The sequence below is a fragment of the Melospiza georgiana genome, chromosome 9 (genome assembly GCF_028018845.1).
Source record: "Melospiza georgiana isolate bMelGeo1 chromosome 9, bMelGeo1.pri, whole genome shotgun sequence".
Lineage (NCBI taxonomy): Eukaryota > Metazoa > Chordata > Aves > Passeriformes > Passerellidae > Melospiza > Melospiza georgiana.
In genome coordinates this window covers 31,001,330-31,022,163 of record NC_080438.1, presented here as the reverse complement: position 1 = coordinate 31,022,163, position 20,834 = coordinate 31,001,330, and the positions used below count along the sequence as shown (strand labels likewise).

At 51.3% G+C, this 20,834-nt stretch overlaps 1 protein-coding gene across 7 annotated transcripts in view; it reads left to right on the top strand.

The window, feature by feature from the left end:
* Positions 1 to 20,612, top strand: part of LRRC7 (leucine rich repeat containing 7) — a 102,076-nt gene extending 81,464 nt beyond the window's left edge. For 2 of the 7 annotated variants that reach the window (XM_058029833.1, XM_058029837.1), the window contains exons 17-25: positions 1,951 to 2,062; positions 2,266 to 2,446; positions 3,302 to 4,982; positions 6,618 to 6,767; positions 10,115 to 10,234; positions 11,639 to 11,857; positions 13,740 to 13,832; positions 15,479 to 15,553; positions 16,389 to 20,612. In XM_058029833.1, the coding sequence (XP_057885816.1) occupies positions 1,951 to 2,062; positions 2,266 to 2,446; positions 3,302 to 4,982; positions 6,618 to 6,767; positions 10,115 to 10,234; positions 11,639 to 11,857; positions 13,740 to 13,832; positions 15,479 to 15,553; positions 16,389 to 16,496 (2,739 nt within the window). In that variant the 3' untranslated portion in view covers positions 16,497 to 20,612. Of the gene's footprint in view, positions 1 to 1,950; positions 2,063 to 2,265; positions 2,447 to 3,301; positions 4,983 to 6,617; positions 6,768 to 10,114; positions 10,235 to 11,638; positions 11,858 to 13,739; positions 13,833 to 15,478; positions 15,554 to 16,388 lie in introns of those variants that run through there. The other 5 variants (XR_009114784.1, XM_058029836.1, XM_058029835.1 and 2 more) reach the window with 5 other exon arrangements.
* The last annotated feature ends 222 nt before the right edge of the window (positions 20,613 to 20,834 follow it).

The following is a 20,834-nucleotide window of genomic DNA, read 5'->3' as shown; positions in this document are numbered from 1 at the left end:
CTCTTCCCTTTCTCCTTGCAATTTTCTTCCTATTAGTGACCTTTTTGTTCTTCAGCTTGTAAGAAAAAGGTCCTCCTAAAGAGAGTGGAATTAAATGGAAATGATTCGGGGTTTTTACAGCGTATTTCACACATTCATGGCAGATTCACAAATGCCAGAGTGGTTCTTTCAAAAGTGCATTGGTTTTTCTTGGATAGCTGGGCTGGGGGATAAAAAGAAAAGGAAAGTCCTATAGAATAGGGAATTTCATGCAGCTGAAGTTCACCATCTTGTCAAAAATGGAACTGCTGAGTCTTCCTCTCTTCCAGCAAGGGGAGGGAAGTTTGAGCTTAAAACTCCTGAAAGTTTCATGGCACAATATTGGGATTCCAGGTCCGAGCTAAAGTAACCAAAGAGCCCCCCAAGAGCCCCCAGCCTGACCCTGAGCTCAGCCCGAAATCACCTCTGGAGGCCCCAGGCAGGGAGGAGAGAGCCCAAGGCTCAGAGGTACAGGCTCAGGTGGAGAGACTCACCCTCTGCATTGCTCTGCACCTGCACTGCCCCCAAGGCTCAGAGGTACAGACACAGGTGGAGAGACTCACCTTGTGCTCTGCTCTGCACCCACACAGAGCCCAAGGCTCACAGGTACAGACACACCTGGGCACACCTGGGCTGCTCAGGTGGAGAACTTCACCCTCTGGCTGCTCTGCACCCACACTGCCCCCAGCTCTGGGCTCCCACCAGCTGGTCCTGCTGCGCTGGGAAAGGGCACTGGGCACCTGTGGAGCACCAGGGGAATCCTCTGCATGGGGAAGGGAGGGCTGGGTCACTCCATGTGGGAGTCACCATGGAACTGCCTTAAATATCAGCCCTGAGGGCGTTGATTAAACTGAGGATGGCTCTTTCGGAGAAGGTCCTGCCTCCAGCAGAACATCAGATACAGAGGGTTTGAAATGGCTCTGGTGCAAACAGAACTAAATTCTCCAAGGATAAATCACATGGCAAATGCTTCTACAAATTTCTGTCACTAAAAAAGATATTTGATGGCAGCAAACCCCTGAAAGTTTCCTTCTTGTAAGTGAAAACAAGAAAATGTTTTAAACCTTGTCGCATTAAACATTCTAGCAATGCAAATTTGGTTTGGCTACTCCAGCTTAAATTGTTTCTCTAATTATTACATCTCTCCCTCTGGCCTTCCCTATCCAAACTCACTGGAGAACCTTCACAACCTGTACAGAGACCCTCCTGTGTCACCCATCCCTGTCCCCCCACCCTCCTCATCTCTGAGCTTTCTGCAGGGATGAGAAAAGCCCCCAAATTCCCATTGGTGCCTTCATTCCCTCCCAGCCACCCTAAGGGCTTAACTGCCCTAATTTAAAATTTCTCTTTCTAAGAACAAGTCCCACTTTCCTCCCCCAGTTTAACTGGGGTTATTTTCAGCACGCGTTCTCTTGCAGGGCCTGTGTGAAGGTCAGGTGTGCTGAACCCTCAGGCAGAAGTTTATTAAATCCAAATAATTTTAATTTAGCCACAAACCCCTCAGAGACAAAGCCATTTTAATTAAGTACAGCTCCAGGGACAGCTGAATCTCTGGAAGGACTCAGCAGAAATAACTGAGCGAGGAATCCTCCCTCTGAAATACCAATTGTTTACACTCAATTAGTGTTTGTTTCTTTCTGCTGGCAGCATTTTTGGTGACCTTGACTTCATCAAAAATGTTTACAGGGCCTTGATGTATCTTGCAAGTTCCATCTGGTTTGTCCACATTTCCATAACGAGCACATCACCCTAATTTTGAGGAGGATTAATTAGAACTCTCTGCTGACAAATTGGAGCCTCCTGCACTGCACTGCCCGTGTGGTGGGTTTGGGGTGTTTGATGATCTCGAGGAGCAGGCTGTGAGCTGTTTGTGTGCTGCAGGTCGAGGTGCTGCTGTTGCCTGTGCTCACTGTGCCTCGTTGTGTCCCTCAGGATGCCTTTGGACACCCTGCCAGCGAGATGAGGATAGGGGAGCTCCGTCCGTCCATGCCCGAGACGCCGCTCTACCCGCCCAAACTCGTCCTGCTGGGTAAAGACAAGAAAGGTACTGATGGATTTGCAGCCTTTGAGATGAAACCTTGTGATGGGGATGTGCCGCCTCTGCTTGTAAACCGTAGCCTGTGGGCATTTGTGCACGTATCAGTACAGCCCAATGCAATGCAATAACAGATTTAAGTTAAAATGTGATTTTCTGGTGTTCCGATCCCGAGTGCCGCCCCTGAAAGCGTTTGCTGTGTTTTGTTTCAGAGTCGACAGATGAGTCTGAAGCAGATAAGATCCATTGTCTGAATAACAGCGTTTCCTCAGGCACTTACTCAGACTATTCCCCTTCCCAGGCTTCCTCAGGGTCCTCCAACGCGCACGTAAAAATGGGCTCCCTGCAGACCACGGCTAAAGAAGCAGTGAATAACTCTTTGTGGGGGAACAGGTGTGACATCTTTCCTGACACAGCTTCTGCCTCCCTTTTGTCCCCTCTGGGCCCACAGAGCGACCCTGTTAGGGCGTTTGGGTTTAAAAATCCACGTTTTTGTCCCTTGTTGGCTGTGCAGAGATGGCCACCCTCCATATTCCATAATCCCACAGCTGGTGGGTTCAGCTCTGTGCCATCTCCAGGTATTAATGCTCCTGGAGATGGAGCTGCAGCTGTTGGTGTCCCATTATTGCTTTACCAGCTCCCTCTGCCCTGGACCTCCAAAAAGGTTCTTGGAGGGCCATAAGCTGCACTGGACACATTCCAGGACCAGCCTGTGCCTGCCCTAAACCCCCTCACATTGTTCCCTCCACAGCTCTGCCCCTTAAAGAGCTGGATGGGAACAGGCAAAAAACCGCCTGTGGTGTCTGGTTAAAAAGTGGGGAAACCTTCTGCTGCAATCATCCGTTATTTTTACAGCAGGAAAGTCTGCTCAGCAGGATTTCTGGGAACACAGCATGGAGCCAGCCAGGCCTCTGAGTGACTTCTTAGCTTCTCTGTGTGTGCCCTGACAGAGCCTGTGCTCCGGGGCAGAAACCTGCTGCCACCGTTCCCGTGCCAGTGGCACAGCATCCGCGGAGCTCCCAACAGCTTGAGAGTAGCTCAGGCGGTGCTAAAACCACCGAGGGGGCAGGTTTGATTCCCGGACTCAGTGATCCTTGTTGGGGCCCTTCCAGCTGGGAACATTCCGTGCTAAGCATCCCCAGAGTCTCCCGGTGCGATCCCAAAGCCGAGCTGCTTTCCAAGGACAATGAGCGCTGGCATGCCGGGACAGAGGACATTTGATCTTGTTCCCCTCTCTTGTCTTTGCAGGCTGGCCCAGTCGTTCCCACAGCCCCTGGAGACCAAGCCATTGCTGAGCCAGCGGGAAGCGGCTCCGGCCGGGACCGTCCCGGCGCGCCCGGAGCGGCGCCCGCTGAGCGACGCCTTCGCCGACAGCTGGAACGACGGCTCCCACTACGACAACACGGGATTCGTGGCCGAGGAGAGCGCGGCAGAGAACGCCGGCACCAACCCCCTGCTCAGCACCAAATCCAGGAGCTCCTCCGCCCACGGGCGCCGGCCGCTGATCCGGCAGGACAGGATCGTGGGCATCCCCCTGGAGCTGGAGCAGCCCGCGCTCAGAAACACACACGACTCTGAAGTGCCTCCTCCCAACCCTTGGCAAAATTGGACCAGAACCCCCAGTCCTTTTGAAGACAGGACAGCTTTTCCTTCCAAACTGGAAAGCACCCCCAACACCAGCCCTTTGCCCGAGCGGAAAGATCACGTCAAGGAGTCTCCCGAAATGACGAGCACTTTCACTCCAGGAATCCCGTGGGAATACCACGACCCCAACGCTAACAGGAGCCTCACAAACGTCTATTCCCACGTGCACTGTCGCCCGGACCCTTCCAAAAACGTCATCTCCATCAGCAAGAGCACGGAGCGGCTCTCCCCCATGATGAGGGATTTAAAAACGAACAAGTTTAAGAAGTCGCAGAGCATCGACGAGATCGACATCGGTGCGTACAAGGTGTACAACATCCCCCTGGAAAACTATGCATCCGGGAACGACACCGTGGGCCCCCACGAGAGGGTGGACAAGCTGCTGGGCCCGGAGCACGGCGTGCTGAGCATGTCCCGCAGCCAGTCCGTGCCCATGCTGGACGACGAGCTGCTGACCTACGGCAGCGTCAAGGTGCAGCCGCAGCACAAGGCGTCGGTCACCAAGAAGGTTTATCAGTTCGACCAAAGCTTCAACCCCCAGGGCGCCGTGGAGCTCCCGGCCGACAAGCGGCTCCTGCCGCCCTTCCAGCTCAACGCCGAGTACCTGCCCCAGCCGGCCAAGAGCCTGCCCCAGGAGCTGGTGAGCCCGCGGGGCTACCGCGGCTACGCGCCCGTGGAGCCCATGTTCTCCTTCTCGCAGCCCTCGGTGGGCGAGGAGCCGGCGGCCACCCCTTTCACCGGCCCGGCCGCGCGCCCCGGCTTCCTGCGCAGGGCGGATTCTCTGGTCAGCTCGGCGGAGATGTCGGTGTTCCGCAGGGTGGGCGAGCCCCAGGAGCTGCCCCCCGGGGCGGACAGGTACGGCCGGGCCCCGTTCCGCGGCGCCCCGGAGCGCCAGGGCAGCATGGCCGTGCCCGAGGCCCAGTTCCTCAAGCGCAACGGGCGCTACGAAGACGAGCACCCTTCCTACCAGGAAGTGAAAGCCCAGACTGGGAGCTTCCCAGTTAAAAACCTCACGCAAAGGAGGCCCCTGTCGGCACGAAGCTACAGCACAGAGAGCTACGGCACGGCCCAAACGCGGCCGGTCTCAGCGAGGCCCACCATGGCAGCTCTGCTGGAAAAGATTCCGTCAGACTATAACTTGGGTAACTATGGCGACAAGCCTTCCGATAGCAGTGATATAAAGCCGAGGCCTCCCCCTGGGAAGGGAAATGAGAGCTGTGCTAAAATGCCCGCTGACTGGAGACAACAGCTACTTAGACATATAGAAGCTAGAAGGTTAGACAGGGTATGTTTGGCATTTCTCTGCAATTAATGCCTTTAGTTGTGTGTTTCGCTCTGTCAAACGATTTGCACGTGCAGTGGTGACCACCAGAATTCCCAGGGATGAAATTCCTGCCGTTGGTGTCAGGGGGACTGGCCCGCCGAGGGCCCTGGGGGTGCTCGGCTGGAGTGAGGGACCCCAGAAAATCCAGAGGCTCCTCACTGACGGTGCCCCTCGGGACGGCCGCCGGGGCGGAGGCTCCGGGCACTGGGTGAACCCAGAGGCCCCACGCCGGTGCCGCTCCTTGGGGCAGTCACTGGGGCGGTGATTCTGAACCCTGGGTGAATCCAGGGGCTCTGTCACTGGGCTGGTGACTCCTGCAGCTCTGCCCAAAATCAGGGGGAACCCTGAGGTTCTCCCCTGCCCGTGGAAGCGCTGCTGGAGGCACCAGGTCAGTAAGGACCGAGAGCTTGGAGAGGTGCTGGGCACATCTTGGCAGTAAAAGGGAATAAAGGAAAAAGAGAATAAGTAATAAAATGTATTTTAGCTCTGGTGTCACTGTTAGTGCAGTGGGCTTAAAAGTGTCTATAACTGAGAAATATCCCTGGGTATCCACTGCCACGGTTCTGATGGGAATGTGATCATCACTCCTTTTAGCTGTAGGAAGTTATGCTGATTTGCCTTCTATCCAAAGGGTACTTTAGTGCATGATTCAGTCATTACCTATTTAATGACCTAATCCATTAATCCTATTTACTCCGTGATTTGAAGTGGTTGTGACAAATTCCTGTGGTGAAATGCATAAGGGGTCATTGCCAAATGTGTCCATATTTGCTTTATGCTAGAGCCTCCTGAGTTTGGTGCTAATATTCTCCTTACCTTCCATGATATTAAATTATCCTTAAGGATCAAATGGGGAAACTTCAAAAAGGGGCTCCAAGGCCAAAGCGTTTTCCTCCCTCAGCTCTTTTCCTTGTGCTGTGTAAACCCACTGGGAACTGCCTCCCACCCAGAGGAAGCAGTGCACCCTGAGCAGGGCCCTTCCTGGCGCAAACAAACCCTTGCCAGGTGTTGCTGGCTTAAGGAACACCTTTACACTTGGCTTACAACGTGTACGAAGAGTTCCAGGGTTTAACCCTGGAAAGCTGGCACTGGTGTCTGTCCCTAAGCCCTGCGAGGTGGTTCCTGCTGGGTGCAGAGCTCCAAGGAGCTGAGCTGAGCTGAGCTGGGCTGGGCTGATGGGAACATTGGAGAGCAGCCCCTGTCCCTGGGGTGGGCACAGCACCCATGTCCCTGCCCTGCCCAACCAGGTTTTTGGGGAGCGGGGCTCGCTCCTCCCCGCCAGGCACAGCCCTGGCTGCGCAGCCCACCCCGAATTTGGCCATTTTTTTTTTTGCAAAAGCGAGATTGGTACGAGGTGAAGTGCAGATCCCACCACCCCCTTGTGCTGTCAGCGTGGAAGTCCTCTCTGGTGCCCATTTTCTGTACGAGGAGCAATGTACTCGCTGTGTGTGACCAGTGCATGCCTGGAGGAGCTCTCGAGACTCGGGACTGTTTGTTGGCTTAAACTAAAACTCTGTGAACTTAACCATGTATGTGTGAGACTTAATTCTGAGCATGTGTGTTCATATGTGTCCCGTGGTTGTTTCCTCTACTCAGAGCGCTGCTTACAAACACCACACAGTTAGCCTTGGCATGCTGCACTCTGGAGGGGTTTCAGCCATGCATGCCGGCCGAAGCATGACTTTAAACTTGCAGCCTAAATCTAAATTTGAAAACCAAATGCTTCAAGAGCTACCTCTACCGAAAGTAAGTATGGGCTAGCCAGCATTGCCGGCATTCCCGGTTAATTAATGATCCTTGCTTCCTCCTGGTTTAGCTTCTGCCTCTTCCTCCTGCTTTGAGGATGCCCACTCCACAAAGCAAGGCTGGCAGGGACGCGGCTCTGCCCCTTGCTGGCCTTGCTTTTTGGATTCTGGGCTCCCTGGCTGTCATTCCTGCTCTCCTGCTCTCCTCACACACGCCAGCGCTGCCATTTGCTCAGTGGGGAACATGGTTTGCTCTGGGACTGTTTGATCCTAGAAAAACGGGCGTGGAAATGTTATACAGGCTCCAGGAGACAGGGATTTCAATATCTGAGCAATAATTGGGTGTGCTGTAATTCCTGGTGGGTTTTGAACACGGTACCACACCCAAACCCATTTCAAACTTCAAGTAACGCCTAAAAAAGAGAGTATTTCCCTCATTTATTTACTGTTTATCTTATATTTATTATGTATATATTGTTGACTAGTACAGACATACAAAACCATGTATTCCCAAGGAATATCTGAAGGGAGAGGCACACAGGACAAGGCAGGGAGGGTCATTCCTGCAGGATTCTCAATGCCAGGGAGGGATGCTGAGAGCTTTCCCTGCATCCTGAGGGATGGGCATAGCTCAGCCTCTCCCTGCTCTGGCACAGAAGCTGAGGGGACAAATCAGCAGCAGCTCTGTGAGTGATGAAAGGGCAGCAGAGCCCAGGTCCCAGTGTTCCATCTGTGCTGGGAATGGCCAGGCTGGCCCCTGTGGAACAGCAATTCCCAAAGGAGCCTCCCAAGGGTTCAGAGCTCAGATCCAGGGGTTTGAGGAGAGCAGGACGATGCAGCAGCAGCAGGAGCTGGCCCAGAGCTCAGCCCTGCTCCCCTTGCCCACCTCCAGCTGGAGTTCCCAGCAATCCAGGGCAGGGGGAGCTGTGCCAGGCCTTCCCCAGTGTCCCCAGCCCTCCATCTCCTGTCACCTCCATCCGTGTCCCCCGTGCTGCTCTGGGTCTGTGCTGCTCTGTGGTGGGGCGGGGGGCTCCCAGGGGCTCCCCCTGGGTGTGTGTGCTGGGCAGGGACACCCCAGTGTTGTCTTTGCTTCCCAGACCTGTCTGTCTGCTCAGGTACTTGTCGCCTGTCCCTGGAAAAGTCCATTGGGAAAAACCCATCAACCCCAGAGAGAGGTGCTGGTTCCCTCCACACGTTGGGAGCGAGGTGGTTTGGGCACTGCCAGGGTTTCAGGCTGTAGGTGAATGTGGATATTAATGATGGATGTCTGAGGAAACCCAGGAATCTGCTCTGTGATCTATTCTGGGGTGTGGTCTGACGTGGGTTATTCTGCTTTTCTCTCTCACCAGCATTCCATTGCTCCATGTCCATAGAAACTGTGATGCTGAACTGCACTGAGGGGTTGTTCTCTCACTGTACTGTTTGGGGAAATGATTGTTGGGAAAGGTCACTGCAGGGGGAAATGACTGTTGGAAAAATGCTGTGTATATTTAGTGTTGTTGAATTTTATTGCTTCACACCTTCCACAGAATTTGCATTTCCTAAAGAATCCAGGCCACAGCAGTTTAATCCTTGCCTCTTCTGCTCCCTCCTTCCCGTGGCCTGGATTCAAGAGAGTAATGAGTGAGCTCTGGCTGTCAGGAAACCAACCTTAACAATGAATTGCCTTGAAAATGTTCATGACATCGATCTGCCCCTGCAGAAAATGTGGGAAGTGCTGCATTTCCTCTTTTCCCCACGTTTCCTGGAAGTGGAGCTGGGTTGCAGCCTGTCCCAGCTCAGAAAACGGCCACAATTTTGGGGTCAAATTCCTTTTGCTGCAGCAAATGAAATCCCAGGGTTTCCCTGTTTCTGGAGGAAGCTGAGAGCACTCTCTGCATTTTCCCTTTTACCTGTGGAGTACGAATTCCCCTCTGCAGGTCAGGCCCAGCTCTCTCCAGAGGGATAATTTCTACTTTTGGCTGCCAGTGAAAAGTTTTAAAAGCTCATGGTTTGGTGCAGCCCATTCTGAGAATGGGAATTCCCACCTTGCTTGGGAATCTCAGAGGACACCCAGAGAGGCCCATAAATGGATCCCTCAGGATGTGACCAGATTCCCAGGGCAGCTCTGGAGGAAATTGCTCAGTTTGCCATTTTTCTATTTTTAATGGGGGTAAAGAAAGCTCTGCAAGGAGATCCTGGGCTTTAAACTGGGGAAATGTTTTTTCTAGTGGTTTTTTCATAGAAGGAAAATCACAAATTCAATTATTTTTCTAGAGGATTTCTTGAATGATGGAAGAATTATAATGGAAGTTTCTTTTCATTTTAAATAATCACTTCACGTCAGAGATGTGATTTAAATCATAATTTCCTTCTATTTACTTTTCAACTTCTGTCTAAAAACAGTTTTTAATGGAAAAATTCCCACCTTTCACATTTCAAAGCAAATTTGATTAATTCCTTCATCCATCTAGAGAAGTGCATCCTGATTTCTTATGTTTTATACCCAAAGCTGGAGAAGAGATGCCTGGAATGGCAGAGGGGAAGAACAGACATTTTTTGCTCCTTCGCAGATTCCCATTAATCAATAAGCACTGAAGTGTGCCAGGTGCTGTCAGTGGCAGGACAGTGCTGCAATTTTGGGAAGTCTGACACCCAAAAGGTGTTAGGAAAACTCCCAGTGATGATGGAGAAATAGAGGGACAGACAATGGAAACTCAGGGTGGGGCAGGAAAAGTCCAAACCCCCTCCAAAGCCTAAAAACAAGAATGAAACAACCAGGGGGAAAGTGACAAGGAAGAAACATGGAACAGGAGAGAAAAGGGAATTATTGGGGAAACTTTCCCTGTGTGTTGTGACCATTCATGATGAGGCAAACATTGAATTCCAGGTCAATATTGTACAAAAATTGTCCCTGGCACAAGGCAGGAGGTTCTGGGAGCTGCACACGGAGCCAGCCCAGCCTCAGCACTGCCAGCAGGGGATGTTTGCTGCAGAAAACACAAACAGCTCCTTTGCCTTGGTGGCAAATCCTTCCCACAAAGTTCCTGCTGCTGGAATGAGCAGGGAGCAAATCCTAACTCCAGAGTTAACGCCAGGCTCTTTAAACATTGGAATTTCACCAAAATCTGTTTTTCTGAAAGTAACGAGTCCCATCCAATGAGTTTTCTCTTCTCTCCCACCATTCATTATTCTCATTATTTCTGTCCTGAGCCCCTCAAGCCCCGCTGCTTGCCCCCCGAGAGCCCCCGGTGCCGCCGCGTTGGCGAGCGCTGGGCAGGCCGGGCGCCGTGCGCGTGGCTGGGCTGCTGTGGCTGCGTGTGGGGGGTTTGTGCTGGTGACTAAGGGCTGCCCTGCCTTTGTGAACAGACCCCGTCGCAGCAGAGCAGCCTCCTGGACAACGGGCAGGACGAGGTGGCCGTGGGCAGCCCCTGGAACCCCTACCCGCTGGGCCGGCGGGACGTGCCCCCCGACACCGTCACCAAGAAGGTAAGGGAGGACAGCAGGCACGGGACAGCCTGGGGACAGCAGGACAGCAATGGGGACAACAGGACAGCCCTGGGGACAGCAGGACAGCCCTGGGGACAGCCCTGGGGTCAGCCCTGGGGGCAGCAGAACAGCTCTGGGCAGCACCCAGGGCTGCTCCAACCCTGAAAGCAGGAATTGCTGTGATTGAGGGCAGTGTTTGATTGAGGCCCTGATGCCTTGTGCAGGCTGCCCTAGAGCAGAGTCACAGAATAAAGCAGGGATTGATTCCAAGCATCTCCTCCATGGATCCACCTTGGGCAGCACCAGAGCCCAGCCAGGGCTGCACCCAAGATGAACCAAAATGGCCCCAAAATGCACGGCCGGGCACGGGCTCTGTCCCTGGGATCAGTTCTGCTCCATTTGCACCTTGCAGTTCATTGTCCCATTGCAGCTTTAGCCCAGGCAGTCCCACCCTGCTTGTTTTTCTCTCTCCAGCCCACGGGGTTTGTGCTCCTGGGCTGAGATTTGGATCATTTGTCCTTGGTGCCCAGCTGGAGCAGGAATTGTTTTGTCTCCCTGCTCTGTGCACACAGCTCACCATCCCCTGTGTGAGGCCCAGACCCACACACTAAAACAGCACAGAATCTGAAAATATAAAAGCCAAACCCTGAGGCATCAGCCCTTTGTGTGCTCTGGTTCTGCTGTGGGCAGTGGGCACAGGAGGCTGGGCAGGGCTGCTCCTGCAGGGTCTCATCCCAAGGTTTCACCCCAGGGATGATGCTCAGTCCACAAACAGCATGAGGGGTGGGATGGCTCCAGCCCAGCCCCGCACAGGCACAGCCTTTTGCTGTTAAACTCCCTGGAAAAGGGTCGCTTTCTGGTGCTTCTGTGGTGGTGGACACTGAATTCCAGTGCTTGGAGCTCCTGGCTGCCCCTCCCAGCCCCAGCTCTGCTCAGCGGTGCTCTGACCATAAAGCTGGAGACTGGAGAATCCTCACGGCCCTGTTGGAGGAGGAGATGCAGGGATGGGCCAGGATAGGCACAGGGATCACTGTCAGGAGATCCCTCCTGAAGTCCCAGCAGTGAGTGACACCACCGTGCACAGAGGAGCATCCCAAGGAGCTCCTGCTGCTCCAAGCTTTGTCCTTGGAGATGCAGCCAGGGATCCCTGAGTGCAGGAAGGCTGCTGGGGGTGGAAACAAAAGCCATTGCTCCCAGAGATGCCTGCAGGCACAGGAGGAGGAGGGAAACTGATGCTGAGGGATGGAGCTGGCCCAACAGCCGAGTTTTTGTCCCCTGATCTGAGGGAAAAGGGGTTGAGCAGAGCCAGAACCCCGCATTTCCCGGCTGCAGGGGGAAACGCCGGGTCAGAGCAGGGAGCGGGGCCCCGGGGCAGGCTGGCCCTGACGCGCTGCTCGCCCACAGGCAGGTAGCCACATCCAGACGCTGATGGGCTCGCAGAGCCTGCAGCACCGGAGCCGGGAGCAGCAGTACGAGGGCGGCATGAACAAGGTGACCATCCAGCAGTACCAGCCCCCGCTGCCCATCCAGATCCCGTCCTCGCAGGGCTCCCGGGCCCCCCAGCCCCAGCGGTGCCTCATCCAGACCAAGGGCCAGCGCAGCACCGACGCCTACCAGGAGCAGGTGAGCCTCGGGGGCACGGGCACAGCCCGGGCTGTGGTGTGGTGAGGTACCAGGACGAGGTGAGAGATGAGAAATTGGCTCCAGGTTCTCAGAGGGCTGATGTTATATTATATTATATTATATTATATTATATTATATTATATTATATTATATTATATTATATTATATTATATTATATTATATTATATTATATTATATTATATTATTAATTACGTATTCATATTTATTATATATATTTATAATATAATTATATATTATATAAATTATAATATTATATAATTGTAATTATATATTATATAAAATATAATTATATATTATAATATAAAATCTATAATACATATGAATATATATAATAAATATATAATTTATTATATATAGTAATCTATAATTATATATATTGTATATTTATAATGTATAGTTATAATATTTCTAATACTTATATTATACTATATTATATTATACATTATATATAATATTATATGATATTTGTTATATTACATTATATTTATTAATATAAAAATATATATTTCTTAATATTTAATATATAATATATAGTAAATAGAATGCGTTAATAATTAAGATATTCATTAATAATATTCTATTTGATGTTATAGTATTATTAATATTATAATATTAATCTTTAAAAATATTATATATTTATTATAAGAAATTATATACTAAAACTATACTAAAGAAAGATAAAAGATACACACAGAAGGCTAGCAAAGAATGAAGAATAAAATCCCGTGACTCACCAGGGTCCCGACACAGCTGGGACTGGGATTGGTCATTAGGTTAAAACAATTCACGTGCTGGGAAAGCCATTGTCCAAGTCACATTCCAGAGCAGCAAGACAGGGAGAAGCTGAAGCTTCCCAGCTTCCCAGGAGAAGAAATCCTGGTGAAGGGATTTTTCATAAAATGTCACGGTGACACTGGGGGGGCACGGGGCAGCTCCTGGGTGCCAAAAATCCCAGAGGGCTCCTCCAGAGTGCCCACGGGAGAGGGAACCCTGGGCAGGAGTGGGGGAGCTGGGCCGGGGAGTCCAGAGGAGCTGGGACTGGGAGAGCTCTGGCTGGGCTGAGAGAGCTCTGGTGTGTCTAGGGGAGCTCTGGTTGGACTGGGAGAGCTCTGGTTGGACTGGGAGAGCTCTGGTTGGACTGGGAGAGCTCTGGTGTGTCTAGGGGAGCTCTGGTTGGGCTGGGGACAGGCTGGGTCCATCCCTTGCCCAGCACCAGCCACCAGTACCCATTTTCTCCCAGTATGGCCCAGTGCCACCGTTTGGAACTGAGGTCTCTGGGCAGTCCTGGGTCAGACTGAGTTCATTTTCAGCCTCTGCCCTTTGCCCAGTGACTCCATTCAGGGCCAGCAGGGCAGGGCTCTGGGGGCACCCTGCTCTGCCCAGCACAGCCCAGGTGCTGCCCCAGTGCCCCAGCCTGGCACAGGCACTTGTCCCAGGGGTGCTGCACATCTGGCTCCTCCTGGGAAAATAAAATTGCACCAGGCAAAGCCTCACTGATGGGTTTATCCCAATGTTTAAGTGAAAAACTTGGCGGGGGTGAACTTCTCTTTCATTAATCTAAAGGGGTTTTTTCCTCCCTGAAAAGAGAACATTAAAATCCATGCAAAAATCCGTGAACCACAGGGAATGTTATGGTATCGATGCAGTGTGGGAAAATACTGCCAGTTCTTCCAGCTTATATATTTTATAGCTTATATATTTTATAGTTGTGTAATATTTCTATGTTTTAGCAATATTCCAGTGGCTTTTCCCATCTTGTGGAGTGCAGGGGCTCAGCTCCTCCAGGGAAATGGGATGTGAGGGCAGGAGGTGCCTGCCTGGGGCAGGGTGCAGTGCTGACACCCCTGTTTTTCCTGCCTAGTTTTGTGTGAGGATAGAGAAGAATCCTGGCCTTGGCTTTAGTATCAGTGGTGGAATAAGCGGACAAGGAAATCCATTCAAACCTTCTGATAAGGTAAGTGTGAAATTCCTCTCTCCCTGCTCCTGGTCTGAGAGGTCACAGAGTGGAGGCAAAGAACAGGAGGGGATGTTTGTGCCTCTCTGTTGGTGTAATTGAAAGATTTTTTTCCCCATTCTTAGCTTTGTTCTTGGGTGGATTTTTTTGCTGTTTGTTTATTTTGGCAGAGTGTTGTTTGCTTGTTTTCCCAGTTAAAGAAGATGAGGGAATCAAGCATCAATCCCATGAGTGTCTGGCCCATATTCCCTGGATAAAACAATTTTTTGGGCTGTTTTATGGAGAATTGTCTCTCTCACTTTTTAAGAGTTGCCTTAGACCTCAATTAAATTTTTAGTAAATATATTATATTATATTATATTATATTATATTATATTATATTATATTATATTATATTATATTATATTATATTATATTATATTATATTATATTATATTATATTATATTATATTATATTTACTATACTAAAGTACAGTATCATCCCTTGAGGCTGAAATTCCAGGGTTTGTCGCTGCTGTGTCAAATAAAAGCAGCCTGGAAGTCCCTGGATCCTTACAGACCCCATGGCAGCAGATGTCTCCTGTTCTGGGAGTTAAAACTGACACCTGGTGGTGGCCAGGGACACTCAGGGCTCATTCTGGGAATTGCACATTTCAGATAAATCGATTTGCAATAGAAAGAGGCCGCGAAAACTCCAAGGTGTGCTGAGTCCCAGCTGCCGGGGCTGTAGGAGAGGGAAGTGGACTCTTACCCCTGTGGGTTTGTGTTTGGTGCCGTGGAACTGACTGGAGTTTGTTGGAAAGGAGGCCTTGAACGCATGCCTGGAGCTGATGTTCTTGGATAATACTGGATTCACGTTGCAGGGACAGTGGGAACTTCCATAAATATTTCAGATAATGAAATTGAAGCTGTGCAAAGATTGCTGTATTGATTATGATACACATTGTTCCAATAATTAACACTTGCTCCATTTTAATTTCCCTCCTGACAAGCTGCCACTCCTGCCCTGTTCACACTGGACTTTCTTTGTGATGTGGATTTTAGTGTAAGATTGTGGTGGTGTTCACAGGGGTCCCAGGATGAGGGAAGAGATGAGAATGTGGCTCCATGTTTCAGAAGGCTGATTTATTATTTTATGATATATATTATATTAAAAGAATATTATATACTAAAAGAATAGAAGAAAGGATTTCATCAGAAGGCTTGAAAAGAATAGAAAGGAATGATAATAAAATCTTGTGACTGCTGAGTCCCAACACAGCTGGACCTGTGATTGGTCATCAAGTAGAAACAACTCACAAGGACCAATCCCAGATGCACCTGTTGCATTCCACAGCAGCAGATAACCATTGTTTTTCTTTTCCTCTGAGGCTTCTCAGGAGAAAAAATCCTAGCAAAGGATTTTTCAGAAAATATGTCTGTGACATAAGATGACCCACAATTATTGACAAGTGCTGAAGGTCCCAGGGAGCTGCTCCACCCCCAGACTGGAGTTTGATAGCAAACAAATAAACCAGTTTGGTGTCAGCCAGCCCCTCTCCAGGGCGTGCAGAGCCCCCAGGCCCCAGCCAGGGAGGGAGCCCCGTGTTTTTTGGGATGTAGTTCTTGGAGAAAGCATCCTAACCTGTGTTACTTCTGACTTATAGGGTATCTTTGTTACTAGGGTTCAGCCTGACGGCCCCGCCTCCAGCCTGCTCCAGCCCGGAGACAAAATCCTGCAGGTAGGGATCTGGGGGTGCTGGGCTCAGAGCCCAGCCTGGGAGCACACGGGGTGTGTTTGCAGCAGGGCTGAGCTGCTGTGGCGTTCTGGGGACTTCAGTGGTGATTTACAGCTGGTGCCCAAAGCACTCTTTGCCCTGCTGGCCACCACCTCCCTGGGCAGCCATTCCAGAACTTTATCACCTTTCTGGAAAAAACTTTTTCCTGATACCCAGGCTGTATTTCCCTTGGTGCAGCTGGAGCCTGTGTCAGGACCCTGATCAGCCCCAGCCGTTCCCCTTTGTCCCCCTCAGCACCTCATTCCAGATTCTCCAGGCAGATCCTCCCTCTGGAGCCTGTCCCTGTCTGTGCCACCAGCTGGGGCTCGGATCCATCTCCCCCCGGCCTTGGCCCACTGTCCCCACACTCTGCCCCGGGATCTCCCTCTGGATCTTCCAGAACCCTGACATCCCTCCCAGCCCACAGTGCACGAGTCTGGGATTAATGCCTCATTTTGGCACAGCTGTCGGTGCATTTGGAATCCTCCCTGCCTGGAATTTGGATTCCTCTTTCCCAGAGGAAAGGTGTTTTATTGTGTTGAGGCTTTCAGCATGGTCAGAGCCCAGAGCCGTCCCAGAGTCACAGCCTGATTCAGTGGGGGTGAAATCACTCCTTGAAGCCCCCAGCCCAGCCCCAAAGCCGTCCCACACAGGACAAGGGCAACATGTGCTCTGTGCTCACGAGAAACCCTCACGTGTTCATTGTTTATTTCAGCCTTGCTTTTAATTGCCAAATAGCCCTTTTTTTCCCCCGAAACAAGGCACTGAAGCCTCTCCCGTTGTGTTTTCCCTGCTGCAGGCCAACGGACACAGCTTTGTACACCTGGAACACGAGAAGGCTGTGCTCCTACTGAAGAGTTTCCAGAACACAGTAGACTTAGTTATCCAACGTGAGCTTACTGTCTAAATATTTTTTTATAAATAGTAAATATGTCTAGCCAGATCTAATGTTCAAAAGGATTTATACATAGGAAACCAATTTTTTGCCAATTGCTGGACCAATGGCAAACGGTAGTGCCAAATGTATAATACTCTATGTTAGTACCAATCATCGGGAGAAAATATAAGAATTAACTCTATAAATATATTGTTCATGTGGCTCCGTATTAGTTTTACTTGTCAGCCTCTGGCTGTGCATTGGTGCGTTTTTTTAACCAAGTTCCTTCTTAAAAGTCAATTTCATATGATTTCAAAACACAGAAGCACATACAAATCCTTTAGGAATTCTGCTGTCCATCAGAAACACTGCCTCAAAGTTGTATATGCCTTTATAAAGATGAAATATATTAACCTGTACTTCCCATGAAATATTTCTATCATGTCGCATACGAAAGTATAGAGAAGAAAATATTTTCATAAACACCTCAAAGAAAGTATATATTAAATTAAATTTAATAATGTTCATTTATTTTCAATGCAAAGATATTCTATGCCTTATGAAAATACCTGTACATATGCCGTGTGTATAGCTGGCTCCGTAGGGATCAGGAACAATTCACTACACAGGGTGAGAGACTTCTCCAGCTGTAACTCTGGGACCTCGGGACAAGGAGCCCACGTGGGAATGGGACAGCTCCCTCTGGAATGGGTGAACAACTCCCTCTGGAGTGGGATAGCTCCCTCTGGAATGGGTGAACTCATTGTGGAATGGGATAGCTCCTTCTGGAATGGGATAGCTTGTTCTGGAATGGGATAAATCCATCTGGAATGGGATAGCTTGTTCTGGAATGGGATAGCTCCTTCTGGAATGGGTGAACTCATTGTGGAATGGGATAGCTCCTTCTGGAATGGGATAGCTCCTTCTGGAATGGGTGAACAACTCCCTCTGGAATGGGATAGCTCCCTCTGGAATGGGATAGCTCCCTCTGGAATAGGTGAATTCATTCTGGAATGGGATAGCTCCTTCTGAAATGGGGTAACTCCCTTTGGAATGGGATAGCTCCCTCTGGAATGGGTGAACTCCTTCTGAAATGGGGTAACTCCCTCTGGAATGGGATATCTCCCTCTGGAATGGGTGAACTCCTTCTGGAATGGGGTAACTCCCTTTGGAACGGGGTAACTCCCTGTGGAATGGGATATCTCCCTCTGGAATGGGTGAACTCCTTCTGGAATGGGGTAACTCCCTGTGGAATGGGATATCTCTCTCTGGAGTGGGGTAACTCCCTCTGGAATGGGTGAACTCCCTCTGGAAGGGGGTGACTCCCTTCAGGACAGGTTAACTCCCTTTGCTTTGGCTCTTCCCTCGATTCCATGTGCACACACTACAGGAGAACACCGAGGACAGGCAGGTTTGGCTCACGGATGGAGGAAGGTTGTGATGGTGGCAGTAAAACTCCTTTTGTTGCTGCTAATTTAACTCATTAATTTTTCATTTCAGACTCCCCATTGACATTGTTGTGTATTTTCCCCCCTGCTCCAGGCCCTGCTCGGGATATTCCCATGGGTGAGGCTTTCTGGTATCCTGGGCTGGGTCCTGGGAAGGGATGGGCACAGACACATCCCAGGAGCTGCAGGTGACCCCAGACCAGCCCAGCAGGAGCATTCCCAGCACAGGGCCAGGGACAGCCCCTCGTGTCCAGGTCCTGGGGCTGTTCCCAAAGCCCAGACCGTGCCCAGCTGCTGCTGCTCAGGGGTGCCAGGGTCCAGCCTGGTTATCCCTGACAGCAAAGTGGGAAAACACAGGGAAAGCCCTGCAGGGGATTTCAGGGGATCCCAGTGCCCTGGAGCAATGGCCAGGGGCTGAGGGACAGCTGGCTCTGGGATCACCTGCACCATTCCCACCCAAAATCCCACAGCCCAGGGTGCAGCCACAGCCCACGGGGATGCTCCCCTTCTCCAAGGATTCCCAAACCTTCTCTCTCTGGCTGTGGGACCTGGGCAGCTGCAGGCCCAGGGAAGCCCCCACCCCTGATAATTTGCCATTTTCCCAGTGCCAGCTCACAGTCCCTACCCAGGTGATGGCAAACCAGGGAAGTTCTCAGCCAGTTGTTCCCGACAGTGACCATTTAACATCCTCAAATCCGGTTTCATGTTTTCCAAGGTATTTTTTAACACATCCACGTCTGCATCTGTGTTTGGTGGCAGTGCCAGCCCTGGGAGGGGACAGGGGGCTCCACACAGGGAACAGGCAGGACAAGGCTGAGGGTGATGGGGCAGCTGAGAGCAGAGCCAAGGAAATCCAGGAAAAATCTGAGTAGGAAATGTCCAGGACGTTGGTTTGCTGTTGGTAGTGAGCACTTGGAGTGTAAAGATGTTAAACCCCTTGGTTAAAGCCCTTTCCAGGGCCTGAAGGGGCTCCAGGAGAGCTGGGGAGGGACTTGAGACAAGGCATGGAGGGGCAGGACACAGGGAATGGCTGCCAGAGGGCAGGGATGGATGGGAGATTGGGAATTGGGAATTGTTCCTGGCAGGGTGGGCAGGGGCTGGAATAGAATTCCCAGAGCAGCTGTGGCTGCCCCTGGATCCCTGGCAGTGCCCAAGGCCAGGCTGGACACTGAGGCTGGAGCACCTGGGACAGTGGGAGGAGTCCCTGCCATGGCAGGGGTGGCACTGGGTGGCTCTGAGGTCCCTTCCCCTCCAGCCCATCCTGGGATACTGGGACCCCTTTGGGATGCTGGGACCCCTTTCGGGATGCTGGGACCCCTTTGGGATGCTGGGGCCCTTTTGGGATGCTGGGACCCCTTTGGGATGCTGGGACCCCTTTGGGATGCTGGGACCCCTCTCTGCTGGAGTTCAGCACCGATTACCTGGTGCAATCAGAGGTGCCTCTGCACAGAGCTCTGGGGGGATGCAAGGACAGGGAATGCAAACCCAGGGCAATGAACCCCCACAATGGGATCAGCTGAGGGCAGGGCTCGGGGGAGGCCCCGCTCCCAGGGGATCAGGGTGTTTATCCTGTTTGTTCCCAGGAGCTGCCCTGGATGAGGGATGTCCTGCTGGGCCCCCTGGCCAGGCAGAGCCTGTCCCACAGCAGCAGGGCCGGGGACAGGTGCCCAGATGGCTCAGGGGGTGACAGAGCTGCGGGCTCAGCACCCACCCTGGCAGGGTTTGCCCATAGACAAACGCAGCAAGTCCCACCTCAGCTCGAGGAAGAATTTCTTTCCCTGGGGTGGCAGGGCCCTGAGCAGGGTCTGGGGTTTCCCTCTGGGGACACCCCAACCCCACCCCGTCCCCGTGCCCCCTGCCCCAGGCTGGGCTGGATGGTGCCCAGAGGTCCCTGCTGTGATTCTGTGAACTGGTGGCACGTCACAGTTAGAACTCCCAAAGGAAACTGGGGATGCTGTGCCAGCGGGAGCTCCCTGCCCGTGCCCGTCCCTCGCCATCCCTCTGCAAGTGCCCGGCTCCAGGCTGTCCCTGGCAGGCAGGGCAGGCCCCCGTGCCCACACAGCTTCCCGGGCAGCAGCTTGGGCAGGACACGGACCCAGGGACCCACGGGGAGCTGGCCTGGCCCTGGAGCCACGGGTGGGCACAGCTGTGGTGCCGCTGGGGCCAGGCCTGCAGGGCACCACCACCCAACCCCAAATGGCACCGTTTGCAAATCGCAGAATTTCAAACCAAAAAAGAAAATGAAACCCCAAAAAAAGCTTTTTGCCAATCCTCTCCCTGGCTGATTCCAGCTGATCTAGTGGAAGTGACTGACTGGCACCGGTCCGGGCACTCCTGGCACTGCCCTGTGTCCCTTGGGTGGCGGTGGCTGTGTCCCTCCTCCTCCTCCTCCTCCTCCCCGGGCAGGGCACTCTCATCACTTCGGTTTTCTACCTGTGAGTACTGTATCCAGTTCAGAACCAACAGCTTCCTTTAGTAAAGATTTTACCATTTTATAAAAGACATGTTTAATTATGATGGAGATGGCTGTATTGTAATTAATATTTTGAGATAATTGTGATTTTGAGCTTAAATTATATACAGAAATGGTCATTTTTGTATGTGTTCAAAGATTGCTATATTCCAGATGACTGTACTTTTCAGTTGAATTCCAGTATCCATGTAAATAAAGCTGAATGAGGAAATATTTACTACTTTATTAACATAGATTGTGAATGTACTTCATGTTTTTTGCAGTATAAAGACTTACTGAACTTGAAAGCTGCTTCATTTTATGTGCAAAAAGGTACTTCAAAAATTCTATTTTAAATCTATTGATTGAGTGCAATCAGCTCCTGTCCCCTGGCACACGCAGGTTGTCCCCTCCCCGTGCCCTGGAGGGCCTGGCCCGTGCTGTGGGGCTGCTGCACTTGGCAGCTGC